This window comes from Leishmania panamensis (genome assembly GCF_000755165.1).
Source record: "Leishmania panamensis strain MHOM/PA/94/PSC-1 chromosome 14 sequence".
Classification (NCBI taxonomy): Eukaryota; Euglenozoa; class Kinetoplastea; order Trypanosomatida; family Trypanosomatidae; genus Leishmania; species Leishmania panamensis.
The window spans coordinates 25,291-47,559 of record NC_025859.1 but is presented as its reverse complement, the minus strand read 5'-3'; the positions used below and the strand labels follow the sequence as shown (position 1 = coordinate 47,559).

Sequence of the window (22,269 nt, the reverse complement as noted above, 5' to 3'; positions counted from 1 at the left end):
TGCCACGGAGAACAAGAGAGCGAGCAAGCGAAAGCCTGATTCGATGCTTTGAAAGCCACACCCGCCCTCCCTCCCTCCCTACAGACACACACGCCCACACTGCGCCGCTTTTCTCATTCGCTCTTTGTTCGCTTGCTGAGCTCCTCTTTGTCCGGGTCACTGCAGCGCGTGCGTGGCGGCCCGTTCACTTTTTCAGCTTTTTTTTCCTGCCTTTAATTTGCACTTCTTAAACCTCCGGCACGGACCCACGCAACCGACTGTCTGGCGCACGAAAGGGCACCAACCGCAGGCGCTCAGGAAAGGGGGAGAAGATGGCGTGCGTGCGTTGGTACAGAGTAGGAGGACGTGCGAGCGAGATGCTAATTCAGCCATCCCATCAAACGCGCCCGGACCCCCAGACATGTCTCATGCCACACACACACACACACAGCCTCTCCTCTTCTTCTTACGGTGCGGTGAAGGGAGCCAGTGGCCACGACCGTCTTTTCCGTTCTAGAAGAGCGACATCTCACCGTCTATGCCCTCTGCTTCCTCCTCTTCAATCTCCACCTTTGGGCGAGGACCGTTTGACTCGAGTTCTTCACCAGCCAGCACGTGGCTTAGCTGCGCGCGGAAGTTAGACTGGTTAACAGTGTGAGCCTGCAGGAACTGCTGGCGCCACACGACCTTGCCATCCTTGATCACGAAGGCCATGGGGCACGACATCACAGAGAGGTTTGATACAGCCGCGTAGCTCTTGCTGACCATCTTGCCCTCGTCGTAAACGATGTGGGGCGGAGACAGTCGCAGCTGCTTCTTCGTGTTCTCATCAATGATCTCCTTCCCCAGATACTTCTCCGTCTTGGCGATGTCGGCATCAGTGCTGATGCCGACGAACACCACCTTGTCCCCCATTTCTTCTGATAGCACCGTGAACTCGTCGTTGCACACGTCAGCACCGCGGTAGAAAGTGTTGAAGAAGTACAGCACGTACACCTTGTCCACCTCGATCGTGAGATTTCCGCCCTTGATGGGGTGTGTCGAGTCGACCTTCGGTGCCTCCTTGCCGAGCGAAGCGTCATCACTGTAGGTCTTGACGTCGATGTCTGTCATCTTCGGTTCTTAAGTGGATGTTAGGAAAGGAAAGGGGGGAAAGGTTGACACGAAAGCTTCGAAGTGGTCGAGAGAGAAAACAACTTCTAAAGCGCTGTGATGAGTGCGCGTATGTGCTCCAAGATGGATAGAAAGAGTACGAGAGAGCGGGCGGGGGCGGGCAAGTATTTCAGTTGAGATAGCGATGGTCTGAGGGGGAGACACTGGGATGCCATACAACCCCCCCCCCCCCACACACACACAGTCGTCCAGTTGGCAGACACGGCCATAATGCTCAAGCTTGTATGCGTGGTAGAGTAGGTCACTACTTCTCCAGCTGCTGAACTCAGGTGGCAGATGAGAAGTGATGCGGCAACTGCAAGCACAACCTTTTAGGAAGAGGGTAGGTGCTATTTCACCTCGAAGCTATCTCTCTCCCCCCTCCATCTTACTCTTTCTGTCGCCACCTCCCTCTTCGGCGGCATGGTTGCTCAACTTCGGAAGTAGATCACTCCATCCATGAGGGACATGAGCGTGGCACCCAGAGAGTTTGTGTACGTGCAAGCGGTGCCTTTTGTACGCACACACGCAAGCAGAGCCCTCGGAGAGAGGAGACTCGACACACACCAGGGAGGGAGAGAGACGTGAAAACGATGGAAGAAGAGGCTATTCGCCCCTCCCTCCCCCTCGCTCCACCAACATCGCCTCTGCTTGCATCCACCACGGATGTATCCACCAGTTCCCCCCCTTACTTACCCTTACACACCGTTGTGCCTCGTGGCGATGTGCCAGCAAGGTGTGAATGCCCAATGGCGAACAACTAGCATATCACATGCCGAGTGCACACCCAACGAGGTGAGCAGTGCGGCTGGCGGTGGGAGGAGGGAGCGAGAAAGAAGAGGAGAGGGCGTGATGGAGGAGGGGCGGGCCAACCACCACAGATGCCAAATTGATTAGGTTCGACGAAGACGACGTCAGCAGTACACCTGCACACACAAAATGACACATGAAAGACACGATAAACTTTGTCGAATGGGCTCCTATGCACGATATATATACATGTGTGTGTGTGGTGCAACTACTGAGTATCCCAGTCCTCGTGGCGCAGGTAGCGGTGCTCAAAGGTGTTCGCGGAGATACTTTGCGTCCAGCCTCTCCCCAGCTCTCTTCGTCAACTCCTCCGTTCCGTACAAGCAGCCCGCGCCCCAAATCTTCAGTTTCCCATAGAGCGGTTCCATTTCCCCAATGTGGGTGCGTGTCTTCACCGTGCTCTCATCTAGCTCCTTGATTGTTGCCAGCAGCTGCGTCGCAAACATGAAGCCGCAAGAAATAGGTCGGTAGGTGGCTGAGGTGCGCCTCGGAGCAGTACATACCCTGCAGACAGCCGAGGTCGTCGTAGTCGTCCGTCTGCAGACCCATGCAAGTCATAGCCTTCTCGTTCCATGCCTGTGGCATATCCTTCACCCTGAGTCAGTCTTCCACCACGTTGCACTCAATTTCGTAGCGCAGAAGGATGTGCCCCGAGCAGCTCCCCTCGTCCTCCTTCACACAGTTGTAGCCGCACGCTACCCATTGGTTGGTCTTGCACGCTTTGTCGACCGTGAGGGCCGGTTGGTCGCTGAAGGAGTGGCGAAGAGCGGGAGTCAGGTACTCTACCAAGTGCGACTGACTCTCATGGATCGTCATGGAGTGTGCCTCACTTACCGGCTGCCCAAGCAGCTCGCGCGAGCCGCAGTTCTGCCTGTACTGGGTATGCCCTCTCTCGTGGATCGTCGCCAGCAGACACCCGATACGGCTGTCTGGCAACCAGCAGTACTTCATCTGCAAGGCCTCCATCACCATCCCGCCAAACGGGTGCGGCAACTCGTCGTAGCGACCCACATCCCGGACGTACTTCCACAGGGCCATCATCAGCTGCCGACCGAACATAACTAGATTCTCCTCCGCGATCGGGATCGGCAGCTCAACGGGGCGCGTATCCATGTCCCTTCGGTTCACCAGCACGTCCTTGTACAGCGCTGCCAGCTGTGTCTTGCGCGGCAGAAGCTCTTACAGCAGCTGCGACGCGAACTCGTGCAGGCCCGACATTTCGCGGAGGCTCGCGGGGTTCACCTCGGCGAGGTGGTCCTTTACAAGCAGCGCCTCTTTCAACAGGAGTGCAGCGCGCGATGCTGTGTACAGATGGCGCACGTATAGCTCCCGCTCTACAAGCGCGTTCGCACGGGTCATCGCACCCTTCACAGGGATCCATTGTATGTCGCAATGACTCAGGGCAATCAGGCACTGCAGGGTGTGCAGCTTCAGATGTACTGCTGCTTCATTCCTTCATACACCTGCATGGCGCCGCTGAGGGGTAGGAAAAGGGGTCAGGTGGCTAAGTGGGAAATAAGGCGACTGAGGTGTTGAGTAAGCGCAGTGAGTCGACTTCTTGAGCCAGCGTGAGCGCAGGATGTGTGCAGGCCTCTGCGTGGAGCATCACAGCAGGCCGAGGGAAATCCAAGGGGAGACCGACACAGGAGAGAAGTAGAGGAGGAGAATGGGCGAAGTGCGTTGTGGAGCTGCGGAGAAAGGGCAAACTGGGTGGCACGGCAGTCCATTGACGACGTTCCGGTGGCGGAGTGTTTGCACAGGTCGGCTCGCGGTGGACAAGTTGTGCCAGCCCTCCCTCCACCCTTCCAAAACCCATGCAACCCCTTATCCACAGATTGGGGACTGAGAAGGACGTGGTGCGGCGTGCAGGACCGCCGTCGCATACATGCGCATTCATACGTGCGCACATGGGGCGATTTGTTCGTGCGGGTGTGTCTGCTGGGACGCGTAGCCGGAAAAGCGAGAGGGGCGCACAGAGACGCCGGCGACATGCGTGCACCGCGAAGCCAAAGCGAGGAGGGAAACACAGCCAAAGAGGAGAGAATACTGCGCTGAGAAAACGACAGCCAAATGATGCTGAAGGGACTCAGAGGGAGGAGGAGCGGCTGCGGCGGTGGGGGAGAGCCAATACGAGTTAAGAGAGAAAAGCGTATATTCTGAGCACATACACACGGACGCGCACAGACGCCGCATCGCTGTGACAGCGTCGTATCGCGCGTATGGAATCGAGAGAGGGGAGGAGGAAAGAGAAGGAGGATGATGCGAGAGGATCAGTCGCGCTACCTGTGTAGCACGTACGTGTGAGTGAGTGGGACGGGTGAAGAGCCCACGGCTGACGATGAACGCAGATTCCATTCACACCGCGGAGGGTGTCTATCAGGTAGTGGGATAACGTGCACCTTCCGCTGAGAGCAGGAGCACTTCGCTGCGCAATGCTTCATCTGATCAAAGCGACTACAACGCCTCTGACGCTTCTGGCAATGAGCTGGCCTGGCAGTGCTCGGCACTCTCAGGGGCAGCGCAGTGCTGTGGGCGCCGTGGTGCGTCTTTCCACAAAGAAGGCGCATTTGGGCACCGCTGCACTTCCCGTTGCACCGCCGCGGCGGAGCGACGGAGTTCGCGCACCAGTGTGTTGCCGCGCAGAAAAGCTGCATCCACAGCTACCGTGGTCCTGAGACGCGTAACGGTATATCCCAGCCGCAGCGGTTCTTCTGGCTGGCCGTCCGCTGCTAGAGCGCCGGGGTGTACAGCAGCTGCCCTGTTGCACCTCTCCGCGCACTCAGCAGAGTCTCGCAACAGTCGAATGAGGGCGGCATACTCGGTAAAGGCCGATGACGTTAGCGGTATCCTGCCAAACTTGCTCTGCATGCGGGCCACTATGTCGCTCACACACTGCGGCAGCCAGTGAGCATCGCTGCCGCCCTGCGTAAGCTGAAAGCGTACGCGGCAGACATGCACCGCCGCCGCCATCAGCTCGCAGCGGTACGATGTGTTTGTGCAAAGGTACGCCGCCAGCTCAGCGAGGGAGAGGGCGCATGTCAGCAGCGTCTCTGCTAGCGCAACTTGCGCCAGTCCAGGTACTTCGCCGCGCTCGCGGATGCTGAAGATTGCCTCGAGGATCCAACTGGCCGTCTGGACGGCTTCCTCAACAAGAACCTCCATCGCCCACGGTGACTGCAGCTGCTCCTTCGACACAGCTCCACAGGCGCGCGCCAGGGCCACGTGCCGCAGACTGCGCAGACGCAGTGAGGCCAGCAGAAGTGCCAGCCAATCTCGGGGGAAGTCTGGCAAGACGGCGCCGGCGTCATCTGCCGCCACAGCAGCCCTGAGCACCGAGTCTGCAACATAGATAACTTTGCAAGCCAGCTGATATGCGCAGCCAAGACGACTGTGAGTCAGCCGAAGAAGAAAGCGGTGGTTGTTGCGCCTCTCTGTGCACGCGGCATACACGTCTTCTTCCAGCGTTGCGCACTGATGCTCCAGCAGGCTAAGCGCCCACGTGGCGACGCCCTTGTCTGCACTGTTGGGTGTGGCAGCACTGTCAGCTCCAAAGGCGACCCGGCACGATCGCAGCTCCTCACGCACCTGCTGAAGCGCTTCCCGCGGCGTCACGCCCGCCGAGCGCTGCAGCAGTTCTTGACAGCGAAGACCCCAGCGCTCTTGCTGTTTCGCAAAGGCGGCAAGCGACCACATTGCCGGAGACGATGGGGGTTTGAGGGGTGGCGTCGACAGGGTCTGCGCGGCAAGGTCGAAGTCAACTGCCAGGCTGCGCAGTCTCGCCTCGCCTGCGGGCTGTACGGGTGAGGCATGCGCTCTTGTGGTCGGGTGCGGCTGCGAGGCGCTGCGGCTTGGGGCTGACATCTCCCCCTGCCGTGGCGCCTTGATCGGCGTGGGAGGCGATGCAGCCCCGGTGGCAGAGCTGCGCTGCAATGGGGTGTGCCAGTCAAGCCCAGCCGTCTCAGGCGTCAGTGGAACTGCTTGCATGTAGAGGGTAGAGGTCTGGTAGTGCCCAAACAGCACCTCGACGTCGGTGCACAGGAAGTACCGCGTCTCCAGCCGAGAGGATAGCGAGGGCGTGATAGGGACCCAAACGCCGGCTTTGACGTCCTGGCCAAGCACCTGCACGTTCCAACCGATGTGGGAAGGTGGCCGCGCCGGGTGAGGCAGCACCAGCGTCGTCACCACATCGTTCCATGTCACTCCAGACTCAACAACGCAGAACGGCAACCTGCAGGTCGCGGCGGCGGCGAGGTGCAGAGAAAGGACGCGGTCGTTGGCGACTGGAATTCGGCGCACCGTGAAGACACACACTGTTGGTGCCTCTGCTGCTTCAGAGGTGGAGGTCATCACTTGGTAGGCAAACCCGCCTGCTGTGTTGAACAGCACTGCCCGGGGCACAGGCGGGGTCAGTGTGCGGGAAGATAAAGTCAATGGCCACGGCGCATCTGGGTGCTTCTTGGACTGCTGCGCAGGTCCAACTGCATGGTGCGTGGAAAGCTGCTGGAGCTGTGGCATGGGGAGCTGCGGAGGAGGGGATGGGGGAGTGTAGCGCAGACAGCGGCGGAGATTTCTCTGTGTGCGGATAATCCACGCAGACGGTAGGTTGTCGGATGGACTTGCGGCGGTTTGGGCAGGATGAAGGGGATGATTGCACTGCGCTGGTGGTCAGTGTTGTCCACCGCAGTAGCAACCTTAACTCTCACGAGGTCTGTCTTACAGTGCCACTCTTCCTCTTGGCCTTTTCTGTATGTTCGGTCGTTTTCGATTCTTTATTTCCCCCCTCTCTGTGCCTCTGCCGTGTGCGTGTGTATTTGACAAACGCCTTCAGCGACAGCACGTGGCACCTTGTCTGATTCTCCCTGTGTGTAGGGATGCGAGAGTGACGTCCACAAATCGCGTCTCGCTCTTCAAGAGGGGGAGCGAAGAGAGAAAAAAGTGGCGAGAGACCCGTGGGAGTGTCTCTGAGTGGACCGGGAGAGCCCGTGTGTGCTGATCGCTGTCTGTGGGCGTAGTGGGCGATGCTCGTCTGTATGGGAGAGGCGCGTGTGCGTGTGTGTGTGCGCTTTTCTTCTCTCTTCTTCTTTTCCGTCCTCAGTCTCTGGAGGGTAGGCGCACCGTGGAAGCCGCGCTGGGAAATGGCCCGACACAGAGGAGAGAGGGGATGCGAGAGGGGGAGGGAGCGATTGCGCGTATGGGCGAGCAGATAGTGAAAGCCAAGTTAGATCTAGCAGGGAAGGCGATCCACGTAGTCGGAGTCGGTGTGGATTCCATGCACTGTGAGTAGATGCGCCTTTCTCGCCTCTGCTTTGTTTTATGTCTGTGTGCTGCGTGTTCAGGGAGGGTAGGGAGAAACAGCGGTGAAGGGAGGGAAACAGAACAGTGCATCAGCATGATGGAGAGAGGAAGGGGGAAGAGAGACGTCCACTCAGTCTGGAAAGCACGACCTTGTGAAGTCGAAGGGTACTGAGAATCTCGTAGAGTTGAATCTGAGCGAGTATCGGAGGAAAATAGTTGAGGGCGACTTTCTGTTCACGTCTAGGAGGACGACGGCGCCGAGCTCAACGTAAGGTGCAACTGCGCACGAAATTCCATGTAATACACGCGAACACGACTGCAGCTCATTCCCCCAACGCACTCCTTGACCGGTGTGTTCTTCGTCATGGGGGAGGTGGGGGGGGGGGCGCAGCTGGAGGCGCGGTGAGGCACCGTCTCCCTTCCAACCCAATTGCGCGCCTCCAAAACGGTGTTGGCATTTTCTTTTGCGCACAGAGCGCTCATTCTCTGTCGTAGAGCACAAGCGCAGACTCTCCACTCCGCCCGGCCTGTCACAGGCTCCCCATCCGTGTGGTGTGACGCAGCGCCATCCAGTACGTGGCTTCTCCTCACAGAGTGTGGGCACTGGAGCCTGGGCAGCCACGCGCTGAGGGGTGTTCCCCTCTCTGTCAAGGTATGCAGACGTGGGTAGGCGCCAAAACGCGTGAATATTCAGCTATCCGCGCATCGAAGAACGAGCGTGGAAAGAGCTTCTCCTCTTTGGACAAGCAAGTCTTGTCGCGGTAGAAGTTGTCTTGTGGTGTCATAGGTGGTCAGGGCGTTCCCTCAACATAGGTGGGCAACTCATATACTCTCCCATGTCTTGTGTGCTGCCTCCTCTTTCACAGTAGTGGTCGTAAGCCCCATCGCCGTACACCGCTGCGACCTTCATGAGCTTCCCTCCCCTCTACTGCTTTTCGTTGTTTTCTCATCGCGCACGCGGAGAGTGAGCAGCGGTGAGTATTCCTGTTGCCATTTTGCGCTTCTGCGCGTCGGAGAACGACCCGCCCACCCTCCGCACCTCGTCACTGTCCGCGGCGTTTTCACGGCGAATATACGGCGATGCTCCCGTGCGTTAACGAAACGAGCAGAAAAGTAAAAATCGATGCGGCGGGTGACGCTGCGACCCCCGCTCTCGAAGGAGCACACCGAGCGTGCACACTCCCCCCATGGAGAAAGAAAGCTGCATCATGTGCCTCGCCACCCCCGACTACAATGCGTAGCGGTCCACCAAAACAGCACTGCCTACACGACAAGCAGTGTCAGGTCTTCTGTGTGTGTGCAGCGAAGCGATTGAACTCATGAAGAACATCCCCGTCCATAAAGGCCCGCATGGGACCTCCATAGCTGTCGATGCCCGCCATCATAGTTGTGATTGGCTGACCGGCAGCCACACGCCAGTGCGCACCCCCGCATCACGACGTTCAACCTTGCATAGTCGAAAAGAGCCCTACGGACAACAAGCCTCCTTGAGTACCTCTGGTAGCGGAGCAGCGTTGCAGAATGTGGAACGCTTTCTCTTGAGACCACTCCAGTCGCCGTGGAGGACAGGGGGTGGGCCAGTGGCAGTGATGGTGGTCGGAGGGGGGAGTGGCGCGCAATGCCCCACCTGTGAGAAAAGCGGGACAGGGAGTTGCTGGTTTGTTCACTGTCCCGAGTGTTGTGCAAGCACGGATCAGCAGGAAACTGCGATTCACGACAAGTCGCGGTCCCGATGTTCACTTTTTCTCTTTCGCTTTCTTCTCTGCTTACCGCAAGGCCTAATTAAAGGCGGCGAGCACATGCGCAGTGGTCTCCGGCAGTTCAGATGATGATGCATAGGCGCTGGCCACAAAGCGGCGTAAACTGGAATGCTGCGGAGCAAGATGAACACCGACACGGACATACGCACCCGCTGCAGCAGCTTCAAGCATCGGCCACGCCGTTGTGCAGGTCATAAAAGAGTGCAAGTGAGCGAGCAGTTGCCCTCCTTATTCGGCTCAAGTTTATCAACGCAGAACGACGGAGTTCTTGAGCAGGTAGTCGATGAGTAGCTGTGGAAACACCACCCGGAAGACTGAGAGTGGCATCGAGGCGATACGGCCGTGCACAGGGAAGAGCTCAGTGGTGGGTGTGGCAGGGTCGCCAACGGTGGCAGGCACTTCCTCAGGAATGATGTACCGCACGACCATCTGCTCCACATGAGGCTTCACAAGCTCTTGAGCAGCACTACTGAAGAGTGGAGACTCGAGCTGCACGCTTAGTCGCAGTTGCTCTACGTCCTTTTCCCCTACAAGAGGGTCCAGGGCCACAGGCAGTCCAAACACTGCGCCGCTGTGCGTCATGAGCGGAGGCGCGATGCTGATGATGCGCAGGTGTGATGAGCGTTTCGCTTCCAGCGCCAACGCGCATCGCGTTGCCGAGTCGCACGCGTGAAGGCGAAAGTTCGGGTAAAAAGGAGTGATCGACTGCGCCCTTTCGATGCTGTGGAGGAGACTCTGCCCGTGCGCGTCACGCCAGCGCTTCTCGATCTGGAGAGCTGGTGCGGTGTGAAGGGCGGCGGCGGTGCTGGCAGTCGTGGGTTTACGCTTCTTCTGGTGGCCGCCGGTGCGGTTTAGTATCGTCGACGCCTCTTCCGCCAAGACCACCTCGCCCAGCATGAGAATTGTTCCTTCTTCCTCCGCGTGCGTGGCGGCGCACGCGACACCTCCGTGACTGCAACGGCGTGGAGGACGAAGGAGAATCCCGCTAAGTACTTCCACCTGCCCCAAGTCCTTGACGGCAGCTGGAGAGACGGATCGACTGCGTTTGCGCAGCTCCGTCGTGGCCCCAACTAGCGACGGCTGCTCGTGTGCTCGTTTCGCTTCACATCTCCACTCTCTGTCGCGCCAACGTTCGAGCTCCTCATCAGTGGAGTCCATACGCCGCTGGTCTACTGCCTGCACTGCCTCCGCGTAGCTTTCCGTCAGCTGCTGACGCTTTTCCCACGTGATTTCGCCGGCAAATCCTTCCCACCTCACGGCGTACTCTATGGTGCCGTCCTCCTCGTTAATGCGGCGATCAGTGATTTCCGCCGCGGTGTAGTACGTCATGCCTGCAAAGACGTGTGGTTGCTCGTCTGTGTGAGCCAGCGCTGTAGTTCTCTCCTGTGTTGCTTTCTCAGCCCTTTTTTCTCTCTCTTTCTCTCTGTATGTGCGCAAAAAATCCAAGCACAGTCCTTTGCGCGTGCGTGTGTGCGTGCGTCTATCGGTCTATGCACACCTTCGCTGCATGGACGAGTCCGCTACGCGCAAGAGGCAAGTAGGAAGAGAAGAGGGGGGAGGGGGAGGAGGGCGGAGACGGTGTGTCGGACGCATTGCTCTTCGTCCCTGCAACCATATAGGAGCGAAAAGAGCAGCTGTGGGAGGTAGCCGGCGCCGTGTCACTCTCTCCCTGCCCTCGTAAGCGACATCTGGCAGCTTCTCACATCATCCTTCACCGCACTCGGTCTACAGGATTGGACAGCGCAGGAGACGCGGGGCGGGTGTAGGTGAGGGTGGTGCTAATGAGGAAAAGCTGCAGCTTGGCTGCCTCCTACTGGTTACAGCTAGCTCTACTACATCATAGAGGAGACGATGGAGAGGGGGTTAGGGCAGACACACAAACACCCACACACACACTCAGCGAGCACGTGCGCCGACGATACTTGCCCGAGTATCCCCAGCAGAGAGACAGACATCCCTGTCGTTTTCCCTTAGCCCAACACAGCGATAGACAGGCAGACATGCTCACCATCATACGCCCACACACGGCGAGGCAAAAAAAAAAGGGAACACCAGCGCCGCCCTGCCGCCTTTAACGCAAACAAACCAAGAAGAAGACGACGACGACGAGGAAGTGTGTAGGTGCTGTGCCTGCCATGCCACAGCTGCTGTGGGGTTGCACTGTTTAGAGGAGCTCCACCTTTGCCCCGAGTTTTTCATACAGCCCCTTGAGCTTCTCCGCGTCGTCCTTGCTCATATTGGTGGCCACGAGACCGGGGCACTTCTCCACCGCCTTCTTGGCATCTGCGATGCTGAGGTTGGTCACAGTGCGCAGCTCCTTGATGAGCTTGATTTTGATCTCCGGCGCATACTTTTCGAGCTTCACGTCGTACGTGAGCTTCTCGACCTTTTTTTTCTCTGCCTTGACCGCCTCAGCGGCCGGAGCATCGGCTGCCGGCGCTGCAGCCGCCGCGGCAGTGGGGGCCATCATTACCGCACCGCCACCGCCGCTGAGGCCGCGCAGCAGCGCCTTCTCGTAGAAGTCGTCGCTGTGACCCAGCTTCTTGAATATGAGGCGCTGCAGGTCAGACACTTCCCTCAACGTTAGCTGAGAGTAGGCAGCGGCCAAGTCGTCGAGCTTCGCGTTGCCGTCGGCAGGCTTGGCGGTGGAGTGGCGGCACGCCACCGCACTCCGGCTAGTAAGAACGCTTGCGAAGAGTGCCCTGCGCATTGTGAAGCCGACAGATGCGTGCTTGTGTGATGAGTGAAGGAAGGGAGGTGGCGTGCTGAGGGAGGGACGCGTGTGGATATGTGAGAGAACAAGCAAGAGCGATGTGCCTTGTATGCTATTTTACTACGCCTACGCTGAGGATGGGCCCACTGGTGGGGAGAGGGAGCCGGTGTTACTTCTGCAGCTGCTACGAAAACTCCGAAGATACCATGACGGAGCAACGCAATGTATGTGGTGTTGGGGGAGGGGAGAGGGCAGGAGGGACGTGCAGGCGAGTGGATAAAGTATGGGAGAGAGAAGAGAGGAAGAGGCACGCAGGCGCATATGGGGTCCTGTGCAAGAAGATGCAGCAGCACTGCATTGCAAGTGCAGCCCACTCGAGAGACTCGTGTTAGAGAAGGGGAGGGGTTGGAAACGAAAGTGGGAGGAGGGCATGAGGTGTATCTGCACAGAGGGAACCCACCCACTGTCTCCGTATGGAGGTACCTGCTCACGTACTTCAGTCGCAGCGCATTCAGCTCAATCGCTTCTTTTCTTCGCCATTCACCTATGCACAAGTGCGCTGGATGGACAGACCTCCTCCTCCTCGCCCTTTTCTTCTATGCGGTGGAGGTGCAGGGGATGGGCCGGCGGGCAGCATAATTCGTGGCTGAGGAGAGAGACGTGTGCCCCACGCACGTGTCGCATTCGGGTTTCGCTACGCTCCCTCACAAATTGGCGCCATAGCGGATCGCTACAACCGGAGAGGCTCACACACGCGCGCTGGTTTCTTCGCGGTGTCGTCAGCCCACTTCTTCGTCACTCCTCTAGCGGGTAGGCCATGCCTGCGTAATTCCAGCCTCTGCCTTCGATACCCCCTCCTCCCCCCAGACCCACTCCACGGATAGCGCAGAAAGAAGCAAATGCAGCTTTGTCCCTACGTGTCCCCCTTCGCGTGTCCTCGCATCAACCGCTGGCTCGCGCGTTGGTCGCGCCAGGGCACGAATGTCGGCGCTGGTGGAGCGCCACGAAACTCTTCGTAGAGGCCTGGAGCCCAGCTGAGCAAGTGCGTGTAGAAGGTGTAGCTCGTCGTATCCCGTTCCCTTTTAAGCCGCTTCGCATAGCAGCGCTCTACGACGTCCTCAGAGATGGTCAACTGATTTCCGCTCAGAAACTTCTGGTGCTGTAAGGCGCGTAGCACGTCTGCCTGGATCATAGCCGTTGCCTGCACCAGATAGTCCATGGAGACGCAGTGGCCTTCCTCCATAGCCCGGGCAATGGCCATGGTGACGGAGTCAGCCCAGTAGCTCAGGTAGAGCTTCTCGCCCAAGTCGCTGAGGGGCTTCTCCGGCGTGCCAACTTTGCCCTCACGGCGCGAGAGCTCGTAGCTGAGCTCGATCAAGAATCGACCAATGCCGCGGCTCTGATACTGCGGTAGTACCAAGACGCACGACAGATTGTACGGCTCAGGGGTTTGCTTCTCCTTGCTGAAGTACCCCAGTACCTGCAGCCCGTGGGTCTCCACGGAGCACAACACGTAAAAGAGGAAAGGCGTCATGTCGTGGTCCAGAGCCTTGTGCTCAAGAAACAGCTTCGAGAGGAGAGCGAGGTGCTCGCAGAAGGTTGGCTCCAGTGAGCCGTCCAGCTCCAACACGACAAGACACCGCACTGGGTCGCGGTAGATCTCGTTGCCAGGGGGATGCCTCAGGCAGTCTTGCTGAAGGTGCCGTACTACCGCCTCGTTGTCAACAGAAGGCCGCAGGCAGTAGGGGCATATGTGCAGAGAGAAAGAGCGCGTGGCGTTTGGCCACTGTTGCGTACCGGTACCGCCTCTTCTGCTTGACCTACCGGTCTCTACACTGTTGTTCTCGCTGTCACCAACGCCAGCGATATCACTACTCACACCACTAGTGCTGCTCGAGAATGTGGTGGATTGCACCAGCTGCAGTTCGGTGCTTCCCGTGACGCACTGCGACGCCGCCTGCAGTCGCTGCTGCACCTCTGGACGGGCGAGGTGGTACGGGCTGAAGTACCATGCCTCCACCTCATACGGCCCCATGCAGATCGAGTAGATGTTCTTGGTGCGTGAGAAGAACGCGCTATCCCGCCGCGCGCGCATCGTTGACACTTTCACCAAGTGCGGGGCAGCACCGCCCCCTTTCGCGTTTGCCGAAACCTCAGTGGACGTACCAACCCTTTCGCCCGTCAGCACTGTTATTTCTGCGCTCTGCTGCTCTGTCGCGTGACTCTGCCGCCGCGTCTTGATACCGCTTGGGGAGCACTGCTGATAGGTGCTGCCGTTTCCATGGTGCGCGCGGCCCTGGTGACGCTCCTTGATGTCGCTCGCTTGTAGCCATTGGTCCAGTCTGCTGTCCTGCTCTACGTAGCGGACGTAGTAGAGAAAGCCGCCGCGTGTGGCGTCCTCTGCGACCTCAAGCACAATCGCCGCGTGAAAGGTACCATTGAGGAGAGCGTACACCTTTTGTTTCTCCTCGTACGCAGGGACGGCGCTGGTCGACATGACTGGCGACGACAGGAGACTCCTCACCGACTGGTCCTCGCTTTGCCAGCACCTCTTCCCTGACTAGGCCTGTGCTCACTGTATGTATATACTTGCGTGCCTGTGCCCAGGCGTGGTAGCTTGTTCTAAGCCAGTAGTGGGCAGACGCACGTGCGGACTGTCCGCACGCACCCCCCACACAAAGAGAGATGTATACCCACCTATGCACCTACCAACGGGGTGGAGGCGATGCCGGCGAGGAGTGCATGAGCAGGAAAAGGCACGGGGAGATGTGACGAGGGATGTGAAGGGCCGGAGGAGGAGGTGGCGGCCGTTGCATTCAGCCCAATGTCAGCACCATTACCAAACTCCAGGGAGACTGCCATTTTGCTCCCTTTGCGGCTACTCTCATTTCTCGCCCTTCACCTTTCCGAGCTGTGGAGACCACTGCGGCGCCACGTCCTCAGCTCAACTTCTCGCTTTCGGTCCTGTGTACACGGCGAGCCACACATGTGAGCAGACGTTAGGGGATACGCGCATAGGGAGGGGCATGCATGATGGAGCTGCGTGAGACGCTTGCATTGTGCCATTCAATCCTTTTCTTTTGTGAGTTTAGGTGAGTCGCATCTGCACCGGGACGAAGGCAAGGACGAGAATGGAAAACCAAAGATCCACAACCATCAAACAAACCAGCACAGTCAAAACGCCAGCGCCCCCCCTTTGTTTTCATCTTGTAGTTCTCTAGAGACTCAGCCATCCCCTTCCACATACGCCGTGCTGCAGCCGTGCCTCTCCTCTTCATCTGCTGCTTAAAGGTTGGTCGGCGTTATACTCTGCTCTGCGGAGTCGATGTGAAGCAGAACTGAGAAAGGAGAGGCGGCACTGGGGAGATACAAGACTTCTGAACGCCACAACGCGTGTGAGAGAGGAGAGAGGAAAGGAGGGAGGGAGGGGGGGGGACAACAGGAGCACTGCCCGTTGGCCAGTCTTGTAAGCGTATTCAACTGTTGTCAGCAAAAGTACCGAAGCGAAACAGCTGCGGACACACACACACACACACACACACACACACACACACACACACACACACACACACACAGACAGACGATAAAAGGAGCAAAAGAAAAGACCAAAAAGATGCTGCACTGTGCGTGCGTATATACGATGGCCACACAACTGTGCCTCTCGCCCCTTTCCTCTCCTGAGATCAACACCGTCAACTTTTCCTCTGCGCGCTCTAACGAAGTCGTGGGATTCGCGCCTTGAAAGAACGACAGCCCATCAGAGGAAGCGCATGTGCCTCTTCACGCCTGGCGACGCTTACTAGCAGAGAGGAGAGGAAGGGGCTGAGCTTTGAGGAAGGTGGACCTCTGATATGACGAGCACCTTCCACCAAAAGACGAAGACATCAACAGCTGTTTCACACAATTACGTCAACGAATGTGCATATCACCTTTTTGCATGCACGTGGGTGTGTGAGCGCGTATGTACATATATGAGTTTGTCTGCGTGCGATGGCCGGGTGATGGTTATAGAGCATACGCCCCACACTTAAGTGGCGTGCTCACATGCGCGTCCGCGTCGGGAGAGAAGAAATGAGGAAGCAAAAACGAAAAAACAATTACACACACCCACACCCACACCCACACCCACACACACACACACAGACCGGCTCAGCAACTTGAGCATTCGATTCGCTTTTAGCTTCCTTCATCCCCCAGTAGATGCAAATTCCCAGGACGACGGCAACGGGTGAACGGGGTAAAGGCGGCGTGGGGAGGGGGTAGGCGACGTCCTGGAGAACGCGTGTCCCATCGAACGACGCAAGAGAGAGAGAGACAAAAAGAGCTTTACAAGGTTGCCATGCAGCACAGACGTGAGGAATCGACTGGTTCGCCTTTCTTTGCACCCCCGACTCGAACAGCCACGTACGGCCACACATGCACGACTGCCGCAAGGGGCGCGATGGGAGATAAACGAGGAGGCCGACATCGTGGTGTTTGTATCGTCCTCAACACGACGGGTGCATAAAACTACACTGGGTGCTTGATAATGCCATTCATCACTTCTAAGAAGCGATTGTTATCAACACGGGTGATGAGCTCGCAGTTGCGCCACCGCCCTCGCTTCGCCATCGACTGCTCGGTGCCGTACCAGTCCAGGCAGGTTTGCCCACGCGTCTCACGTCCGTGCAGCTCTACGGTGCAATGAGTGAGGAAGCGATCCAGAATGCTGTCAGGGTACAGGGCGGCCACCATCGCCACCGCGTCAGGAATGACGCACGTGTTGTCTTGCGTCACCTCCGCGTCGCCGGCGTCCGCCTTAGTGCCGTCGGGAAGCGGGCGGGTGAAGGCCTCCAGCCGCTGGAACACCTTCGCAATAAACACCTGAAGCCTGTTCTGCTCCTTCGTCCCATCTTTCTGGCGGCCGAGCCACTCGTCAAAGAATGTCCACGTCATGCAGCACTCCACCGTTACTTCCCACGAAACGACACGAACGGGACGCATGTTGCGCTGATTGAAGACGACATACGCGGCCTCAGGGTCACAGTGGATGTTGAACTCCGCCGTTAAGCTCGAGTTGCCTTTCGCCTCGCTCGTACCACCCATGATTGTGATGGCCGGCTCCGTCTCACTGCCCAGCACGTCAAACACGCCTGGTTCAAGTCGCATCGCCAGAGCAACATTGGTGAGGGGGCCCAGGCAGACGAGCTGATAGACGGTATCCTTCTCTGGCTTGGCCGTTCGCAGCAGCTCGGTGATGGCAAGGGCGGCGTGCGTCTTGGATTGCTCCGGCACCCGCGTGGACGGCGGAAAATCCGCGTCGCCAAAACCATCCTTGCCGAAGCCCCCCCACTGCACCGTCTCGGGATCCGACACGAGTGGCGTCTCCGCACCCTTGTAGAAGGGAATATCACGCTCAAACACGCAGAGGAGCTTGCCCAGGTTCTCCATTCCTTGATCCGCGTTGACATTGCCCCAGACGACTGTCATAGCGATGACGTCGGTGTTGGGGTCCGCCAGCGCGGTCATGATGCCAATGGCATCGTCACCGCCGCAGTCCGTGTCAATAATGATCCTTCGACGAGGCATGCCACAAGAGAGAAAAATGGACTTTGGGTGCAAGCGGCGTGCAGGGGTGTAGGCGAGGGTACTGTCTTCGTGAAAGCGCCTCTGTATGTATGCGTGTATGTGTGTGCGTGTAGGCACGCGCACGCGGGTGTTTGTATGTGGGTCAGACCGATGGAGTGCTTGTACTAGGAGGGTTGAGAGAGAGAGAGAGAGAGGGGGGCGGGGAGTCCACTGGACAGAAGGCCCCATAAGTGGCATCGACAAGAGTGCCTTCCGAAATGGCACAAGAGAAAAAAGGGAAGAGGGCGCTGGAGAGCGGCGCCTCTGGCTTGAAACGGTGCCCCCCACTAGCGGAGGGTATGTCTCGTCGGAGACCATCGTGGATGAATCGAAGTCACACGCAGCGTGGCAGCAGAGCGCACCAATGGAAGCTGGTCGACACGATTCGTCTAGAGAACTTTTTCATTGGCGTGTGGAGTGCACAGCTGAGGACATCAGTGCGCCGCAGTTGCCACTTACCAAACGCGCCTGCCCATTGACAAGACGTGTGCAATGCTAGCTACGCTATATCTACACCGCCAGATTTATTCGGTATCTCGGGCCCATCGATTCCTTGCTCTAATGCAACTTCCCACCGCGTGCCTGCACAGCTACACACGCCGAGGCATGCAGACATAAACACGCGCAGGCCCGCTCGCGCGGTGAGGGTAGGGGAGGGGTGCAAGGAGGAAGTGGGGCCTGTCTATGCAGTGCTAGAGATTTGCGGTGCGTGGTAATTAGGCCCCGAAAAGGTGTGCAACACCCACCTCTTTCCGACCACCTCGCTGTTGGTGCGCCACACTGGTTGTCTTTGTGTGTGTGTGTGTATGCTCTATTACGCCTCCCCGCTGCGCAGAACAAAATACTTCACTTCGATGGAGGAAGGCCGTAGTAGCGGTAATGGCTATAGTGGCGCTGCGGATCGTATGTGCTCCCATAGCGCCGCAGCAGATAGCTGCCGTTGTAGGAGGTAGGATGCTCACCACACCCCGCCCCACCCGCTGCGCGCTTCCGCCGCCCCTCCGGCGAGGAGATGCGACGGTTCTGTGGGCTGCAGCCGCGGCGAGTGGCTGCGATTTGCTCCATCAGCAGTTCGTAAGCGCTCTTGCGGAACATCGGCACTGCAGCGGGGGAGGCAACCGTCACTGGTGCTGCCGGAAGCGCAGCCGGTGTCACCCGTTGTGCCACCTCAGCAAACGCACGTTCGGCTTTGCTGCCAGTCTGGTTGATGCGCTCGACCGCATCGGCAACAGCGTGGCGTCGCTCCTCCACCGAGGTGTTCCTTTGCCGCGCGTACGCGGTGGACTGAGTGACAGTGAAGGCCGTGCTCATCTGGTTCCGTAGAAGGCCCACGTCATGACGTCCCACATGCTGGAGGCTTTGGACGACGTTTACCATGAGGGTACCAACGTCGTAGTCAGAAAGGATAAAGAGCCGACACACCTCATCTCGCACCCGCTCCTCCACCGCCAGGTAGCGGGTGGCCTCCATGTTCGGCACCGGTTCACGGGTTGTGGCTTCCAGAGTCCGCCAAGCCTCAACGGAGATGGGTTGCACAGGCGGTTGCGCTGCTGCCACCTGTACGGACGCAGGTGGGGCCACCACACTTGTTGGAGCAAGGGGTGCGGCCGTCGGAGGCAGTGGGTCCGCAGGAATCGCCGAGAGCGGTGGTGTCGGCACCGCTACATTGACGCCTGGCAGCTGTGGCAGAGGGGCGATGCTTGCTGGTGGAGGCAGAGCCAATGGCGCGAGCGGTGGCGGAGGTGCTGCTTCTAACGGGTGAGGCGGCAAGGCTGTGGCAGGTAGCGGAGGAACGGCTGCCATGGGCGGAGGAGGTGGGAGTGGTACAGCTGCCATGGGGGGCGGCGGTGGAGCCGCGCTTGCTGACGGAGGCAGCGGTATCGCTGCTGGGGGCGGTAGTGGCACAGACATGAATGAAGGCACTGTGCAGAGGGCCCGAGGAGAGTGAGAGGGGATGCTGTCGTGAAGTTTACAACAGCGCTAGGGTGTGTGCGTAACAGTTCCGGTGGCGAATGGCTAATACCAACGGTGAACAGCAGAAGTCAGCACAACACACTCGCCCAACCACGAGAGAGGGGAAAGCGGATCAAAGAGAGGCGAGGTGAGAAGGGAGGGGATGGAATGTGTAAGCCAATGCTTGAGCGGTTCGTGGGGTGTGTGCGTTTTTTTTGTCTCGAAGGTCCGGTGACCGCTGCTCCCGCACCGGTGCCGCTCTCAGAAGCACGACTCCAGCACTATGAAAATCAACACGCGGCATGGCGCCCCTCGCACAACAACAGGTCCATTACTCACGGAGGGTAGGGGGGGGTGTTTGTCCAGTATGCATGCCTATTGACGTCACCACGTCGTGCCGTCGCTCACGCTTTCATGAGAACAGCGCAGAGGCGGGCTTAAGGGTGGAGGGGTACGCCGACACGGAACGAGCAAATGACATGCGACTTACTCCGCCTGTGGTCGAACTTGACTACAACGCACGCACGCATACATGCGAGAGAGAGAGAGAGAGTAAAACAGGATTGCATAGGGTCGGTGGAATGGTGGCGGTGGCCAGAGGGCGAACGTGCAGGGATTCAAGCGCAGGTAGTGGAATACAGACATACATGGCTGAAGTTCTCACGTTGGCCCTCCTCCTACGTCATACCTCGGAGGTTTCATGCGACTTGCCGCTCATCTCGCCAGAATCGTACGACTTTTTCGTTTTGGGGTTGTGCAGAATTTTGTACGCTTCGATGATGCGCTGCATGTGGCGCTTCTTATTCTCCGCCTCGGCCTCTGAGTGGAGATCCGGGTGATGCAGTCGGACCGCCTCACGGAACGCTTTCGTGACGTCCTTCGTAGTGGCAGAGACCTCCTTCCCCTTCAGTCCGAGCAGCTCGTAGTAGCCGCGTGGGTCCACATCTGCCAAGTCGGTGCGGCGGCGGTTCTTTGGGTCGAAGTGGTTGCCACGGGCTCGGGCCTGGTCGCGTGCCGCCTCCTCCTTCACGCGCTGCTCAAAGGCGTCCCTTGCGCGTGCCTGACGACGCAGCTCCTCGCGGTACTCGTACTCATCTTTTTCTTCCTCCTCTGGTGTCCAGCGATAGCCCGCGCTGTCGGCGACGAGGTTCAGAACGCCGACAGACCTGAGCTGCGCCATTTCGTGTGCCTGTTTCCGCATGAAGTGCGCCTGCTGCACTGTCTGCAGCACAAAGCCAGAGGAGACGCCGGCCGCCAACGCAGCGGCGGTGGCCACGCCGGGCTCTACGAGGGGTGCGAGGCTCAGCAACGTACCAGCAACCGCGGAAACGGCCAGTCCCAGTCGCTTTCGGCGCTGCACATGCAGCACTGGCCCTACCACCTTGCCAGTGGCACCGCAGATGAACGCCGGCACTGGCGTCGAGTGAGACACGGTGGTCACGGTCAGCTTGAGGAGTGGCAGGAATACAGGTCGAATGCTTGATGCTGCCATGCGCAGGTTCACTACGGTTACATTGCTCTTCAAAAAGGAGCCATGAAACTTGCGAAGTTCGCGGTCGATACGGTCCATCACGACGCGGCGGCTGACGCGCCGCTCCATTACAGAGAGGGCGGTTATAGTTGACATGGTGAAAGGGATAACAGTGGGCCGGTGTTCCATCTTCTCCACTTCATTCAGTAGCTCAAATCGCGAGAGCAGCATCGACGGCACGTGGGTGCCAGTGAGGCAGCGCTCCACCACTTTGAGAGGCTCCCGGTAGGACGCGGAGACTTGATTCATTGGCATGTATTCGCCAAAGGGGTAGCTGAACTGGTACCGGGGTCCCTCCAGCCACACAAAGCAGTGCGGCTGGGTGATGTTCGTACGATCGTGCTGGAGGATATCTGCCTTGAAGGTGCCAGCGGCAGCCGTCTCAGTGAGCCAGAAGGGCATGAGAAAGCGTTCCACACTGTGGATCTCGACCGCAGTCCCGTGGTGGCGGCACACGTTGTCGACCGCCTCGTTATCAGATATGTGGAAAGGAATTCCGTGCGCTTTCTTGTTGATGATCGTCTTGCTCTTCTCCAGTTTGTCAGCATTGATGGCGAAAGCAGCGACAGCCTTGTCTTCCGTGTGCTGCTGACCCCTGACGGGCTGCTCTTCGAACCACGACGAGAAACGACGCTGAGGTGACGCCAAAGAAGTGCAGCATGTGAGACCAGTCTGAGCCACGCCATTACGCCTGACACGCGCGATGGCGGAGGTTGACGCGTTCCACATGAGCAAGACGACAGGAGGCAGTGGGCAGAACAGCTCTTCCCTTGGCACCCACAGGCTAAGGGAAAGACACAAGGAAGAAGGCTTGCGTCCGAGGACGGCGGCGCCGAAGCCACAGTTCTAATCCGGATTCATCTACGTGCACTTGTCAGGTGATGGGGCAGGCGTGAAGGTGAGAGGGGGGGGGGGGAGAGAGTGCAAACCGTTAGAAGAATAGCGAGCAAGAAAGGAGACCAGAAGAAAATGAGGAAGTGGAATGGCAAAGACCCAAGGACAGCGGCACTGTCTGCTGTACTGCGCAGACCAAACAGACTCGCTCAAGAGCGTCACCATGTGCGACGGAGGAGGAGGAGGCACAATTGCCTCTACTTTCCCCTTTTCATGCTTGTCGGCCAATAGAGGCGTGAAAGCGCCACCGACGAAGAGTGAAGGGAGGCGCGCTGGCGTGTGTGCAAGCGGAATCGCGCATCAGCACTGGCGCTCCGTGAGTGTCTTCGAGAAGAATGCGGGTAAAGGGGTGAGGGGGGAAGTGGCAGAGGTTTGATGTGTACATGGGTGAGGAGCGACGAGGGGTCAAAGAACAACGAAGGAATCGAAGATGTACAAAAGGACGACTGGCAGGGGAGGGAGAGGGGCGAGTGGCGGCACGGGATAGACGGGAGTGTGCCCCTTTGGCAGCACACAGCAGAGTTGCGGCTACGTGCACAGATGCGCGTACAGGATGCCGGCAGATCTACTTGGCA

General features: G+C 58.5%; 8 protein-coding genes and 1 pseudogene across 8 annotated transcripts, besides 1 other annotated feature; all 9 read right to left on the bottom strand.

Moving 5' to 3' along the window:
- Positions 1 to 492: 492 nt before the first annotated feature.
- On the bottom strand, positions 493 to 1,092 carry LPMP_140190 (hypothetical protein; the record flags this gene model as incomplete). Its single annotated transcript, XM_010698952.1, has 1 exon — positions 493 to 1,092. One exon carries the CDS (start codon positions 1,090 to 1,092, stop codon positions 493 to 495), a length of 600 nt encoding a protein of 199 aa, XP_010697254.1.
- A 1,449-nt stretch (positions 1,093 to 2,541) lies between these two features.
- LPMP_140180 lies at positions 2,542 to 3,300 on the bottom strand (annotated as a pseudogene).
- A 1,095-nt stretch (positions 3,301 to 4,395) lies between these two features.
- LPMP_140170 (hypothetical protein) lies at positions 4,396 to 5,802 on the bottom strand (the record flags this gene model as incomplete). Its single annotated transcript, XM_010698951.1, has 1 exon — positions 4,396 to 5,802. The coding sequence occupies one exon, from the start codon at positions 5,800 to 5,802 to the stop codon at positions 4,396 to 4,398; it is 1,407 nt and encodes a 468-aa protein (XP_010697253.1).
- A 2,011-nt stretch (positions 5,803 to 7,813) lies between these two features.
- Positions 7,814 to 7,877: a repeat region.
- Positions 7,878 to 9,242: 1,365 nt separating this feature from the next.
- On the bottom strand, positions 9,243 to 10,325 carry LPMP_140160 (hypothetical protein; the record flags this gene model as incomplete). Its single annotated transcript, XM_010698950.1, has 1 exon — positions 9,243 to 10,325. The coding sequence occupies one exon, from the start codon at positions 10,323 to 10,325 to the stop codon at positions 9,243 to 9,245; it is 1,083 nt and encodes a 360-aa protein (XP_010697252.1).
- Positions 10,326 to 11,160: 835 nt separating this feature from the next.
- On the bottom strand, positions 11,161 to 11,706 carry LPMP_140150 (60S ribosomal protein, putative; the record flags this gene model as incomplete). Its single annotated transcript, XM_010698949.1, has 1 exon — positions 11,161 to 11,706. One exon carries the CDS (start codon positions 11,704 to 11,706, stop codon positions 11,161 to 11,163), a length of 546 nt encoding a protein of 181 aa, XP_010697251.1.
- A 916-nt stretch (positions 11,707 to 12,622) lies between these two features.
- LPMP_140140 (histone acetyltransferase, putative) lies at positions 12,623 to 14,206 on the bottom strand (the record flags this gene model as incomplete). Its single annotated transcript, XM_010698948.1, has 1 exon — positions 12,623 to 14,206. The coding sequence occupies one exon, from the start codon at positions 14,204 to 14,206 to the stop codon at positions 12,623 to 12,625; it is 1,584 nt and encodes a 527-aa protein (XP_010697250.1).
- A 2,012-nt stretch (positions 14,207 to 16,218) lies between these two features.
- IG-NH (inosine-guanine nucleoside hydrolase, putative) lies at positions 16,219 to 17,277 on the bottom strand (the record flags this gene model as incomplete). Its single annotated transcript, XM_010698947.1, has 1 exon — positions 16,219 to 17,277. The coding sequence occupies one exon, from the start codon at positions 17,275 to 17,277 to the stop codon at positions 16,219 to 16,221; it is 1,059 nt and encodes a 352-aa protein (XP_010697249.1).
- Positions 17,278 to 18,162: 885 nt separating this feature from the next.
- LPMP_140120 (hypothetical protein) lies at positions 18,163 to 19,227 on the bottom strand (the record flags this gene model as incomplete). Its single annotated transcript, XM_010698946.1, has 1 exon — positions 18,163 to 19,227. One exon carries the CDS (start codon positions 19,225 to 19,227, stop codon positions 18,163 to 18,165), a length of 1,065 nt encoding a protein of 354 aa, XP_010697248.1.
- A 724-nt stretch (positions 19,228 to 19,951) lies between these two features.
- Positions 19,952 to 21,529, bottom strand: LPMP_140110 (hypothetical protein; the record flags this gene model as incomplete). Its single annotated transcript, XM_010698945.1, has 1 exon — positions 19,952 to 21,529. One exon carries the CDS (start codon positions 21,527 to 21,529, stop codon positions 19,952 to 19,954), a length of 1,578 nt encoding a protein of 525 aa, XP_010697247.1.
- Between the last annotated feature and the right edge of the window lie 740 nt (positions 21,530 to 22,269).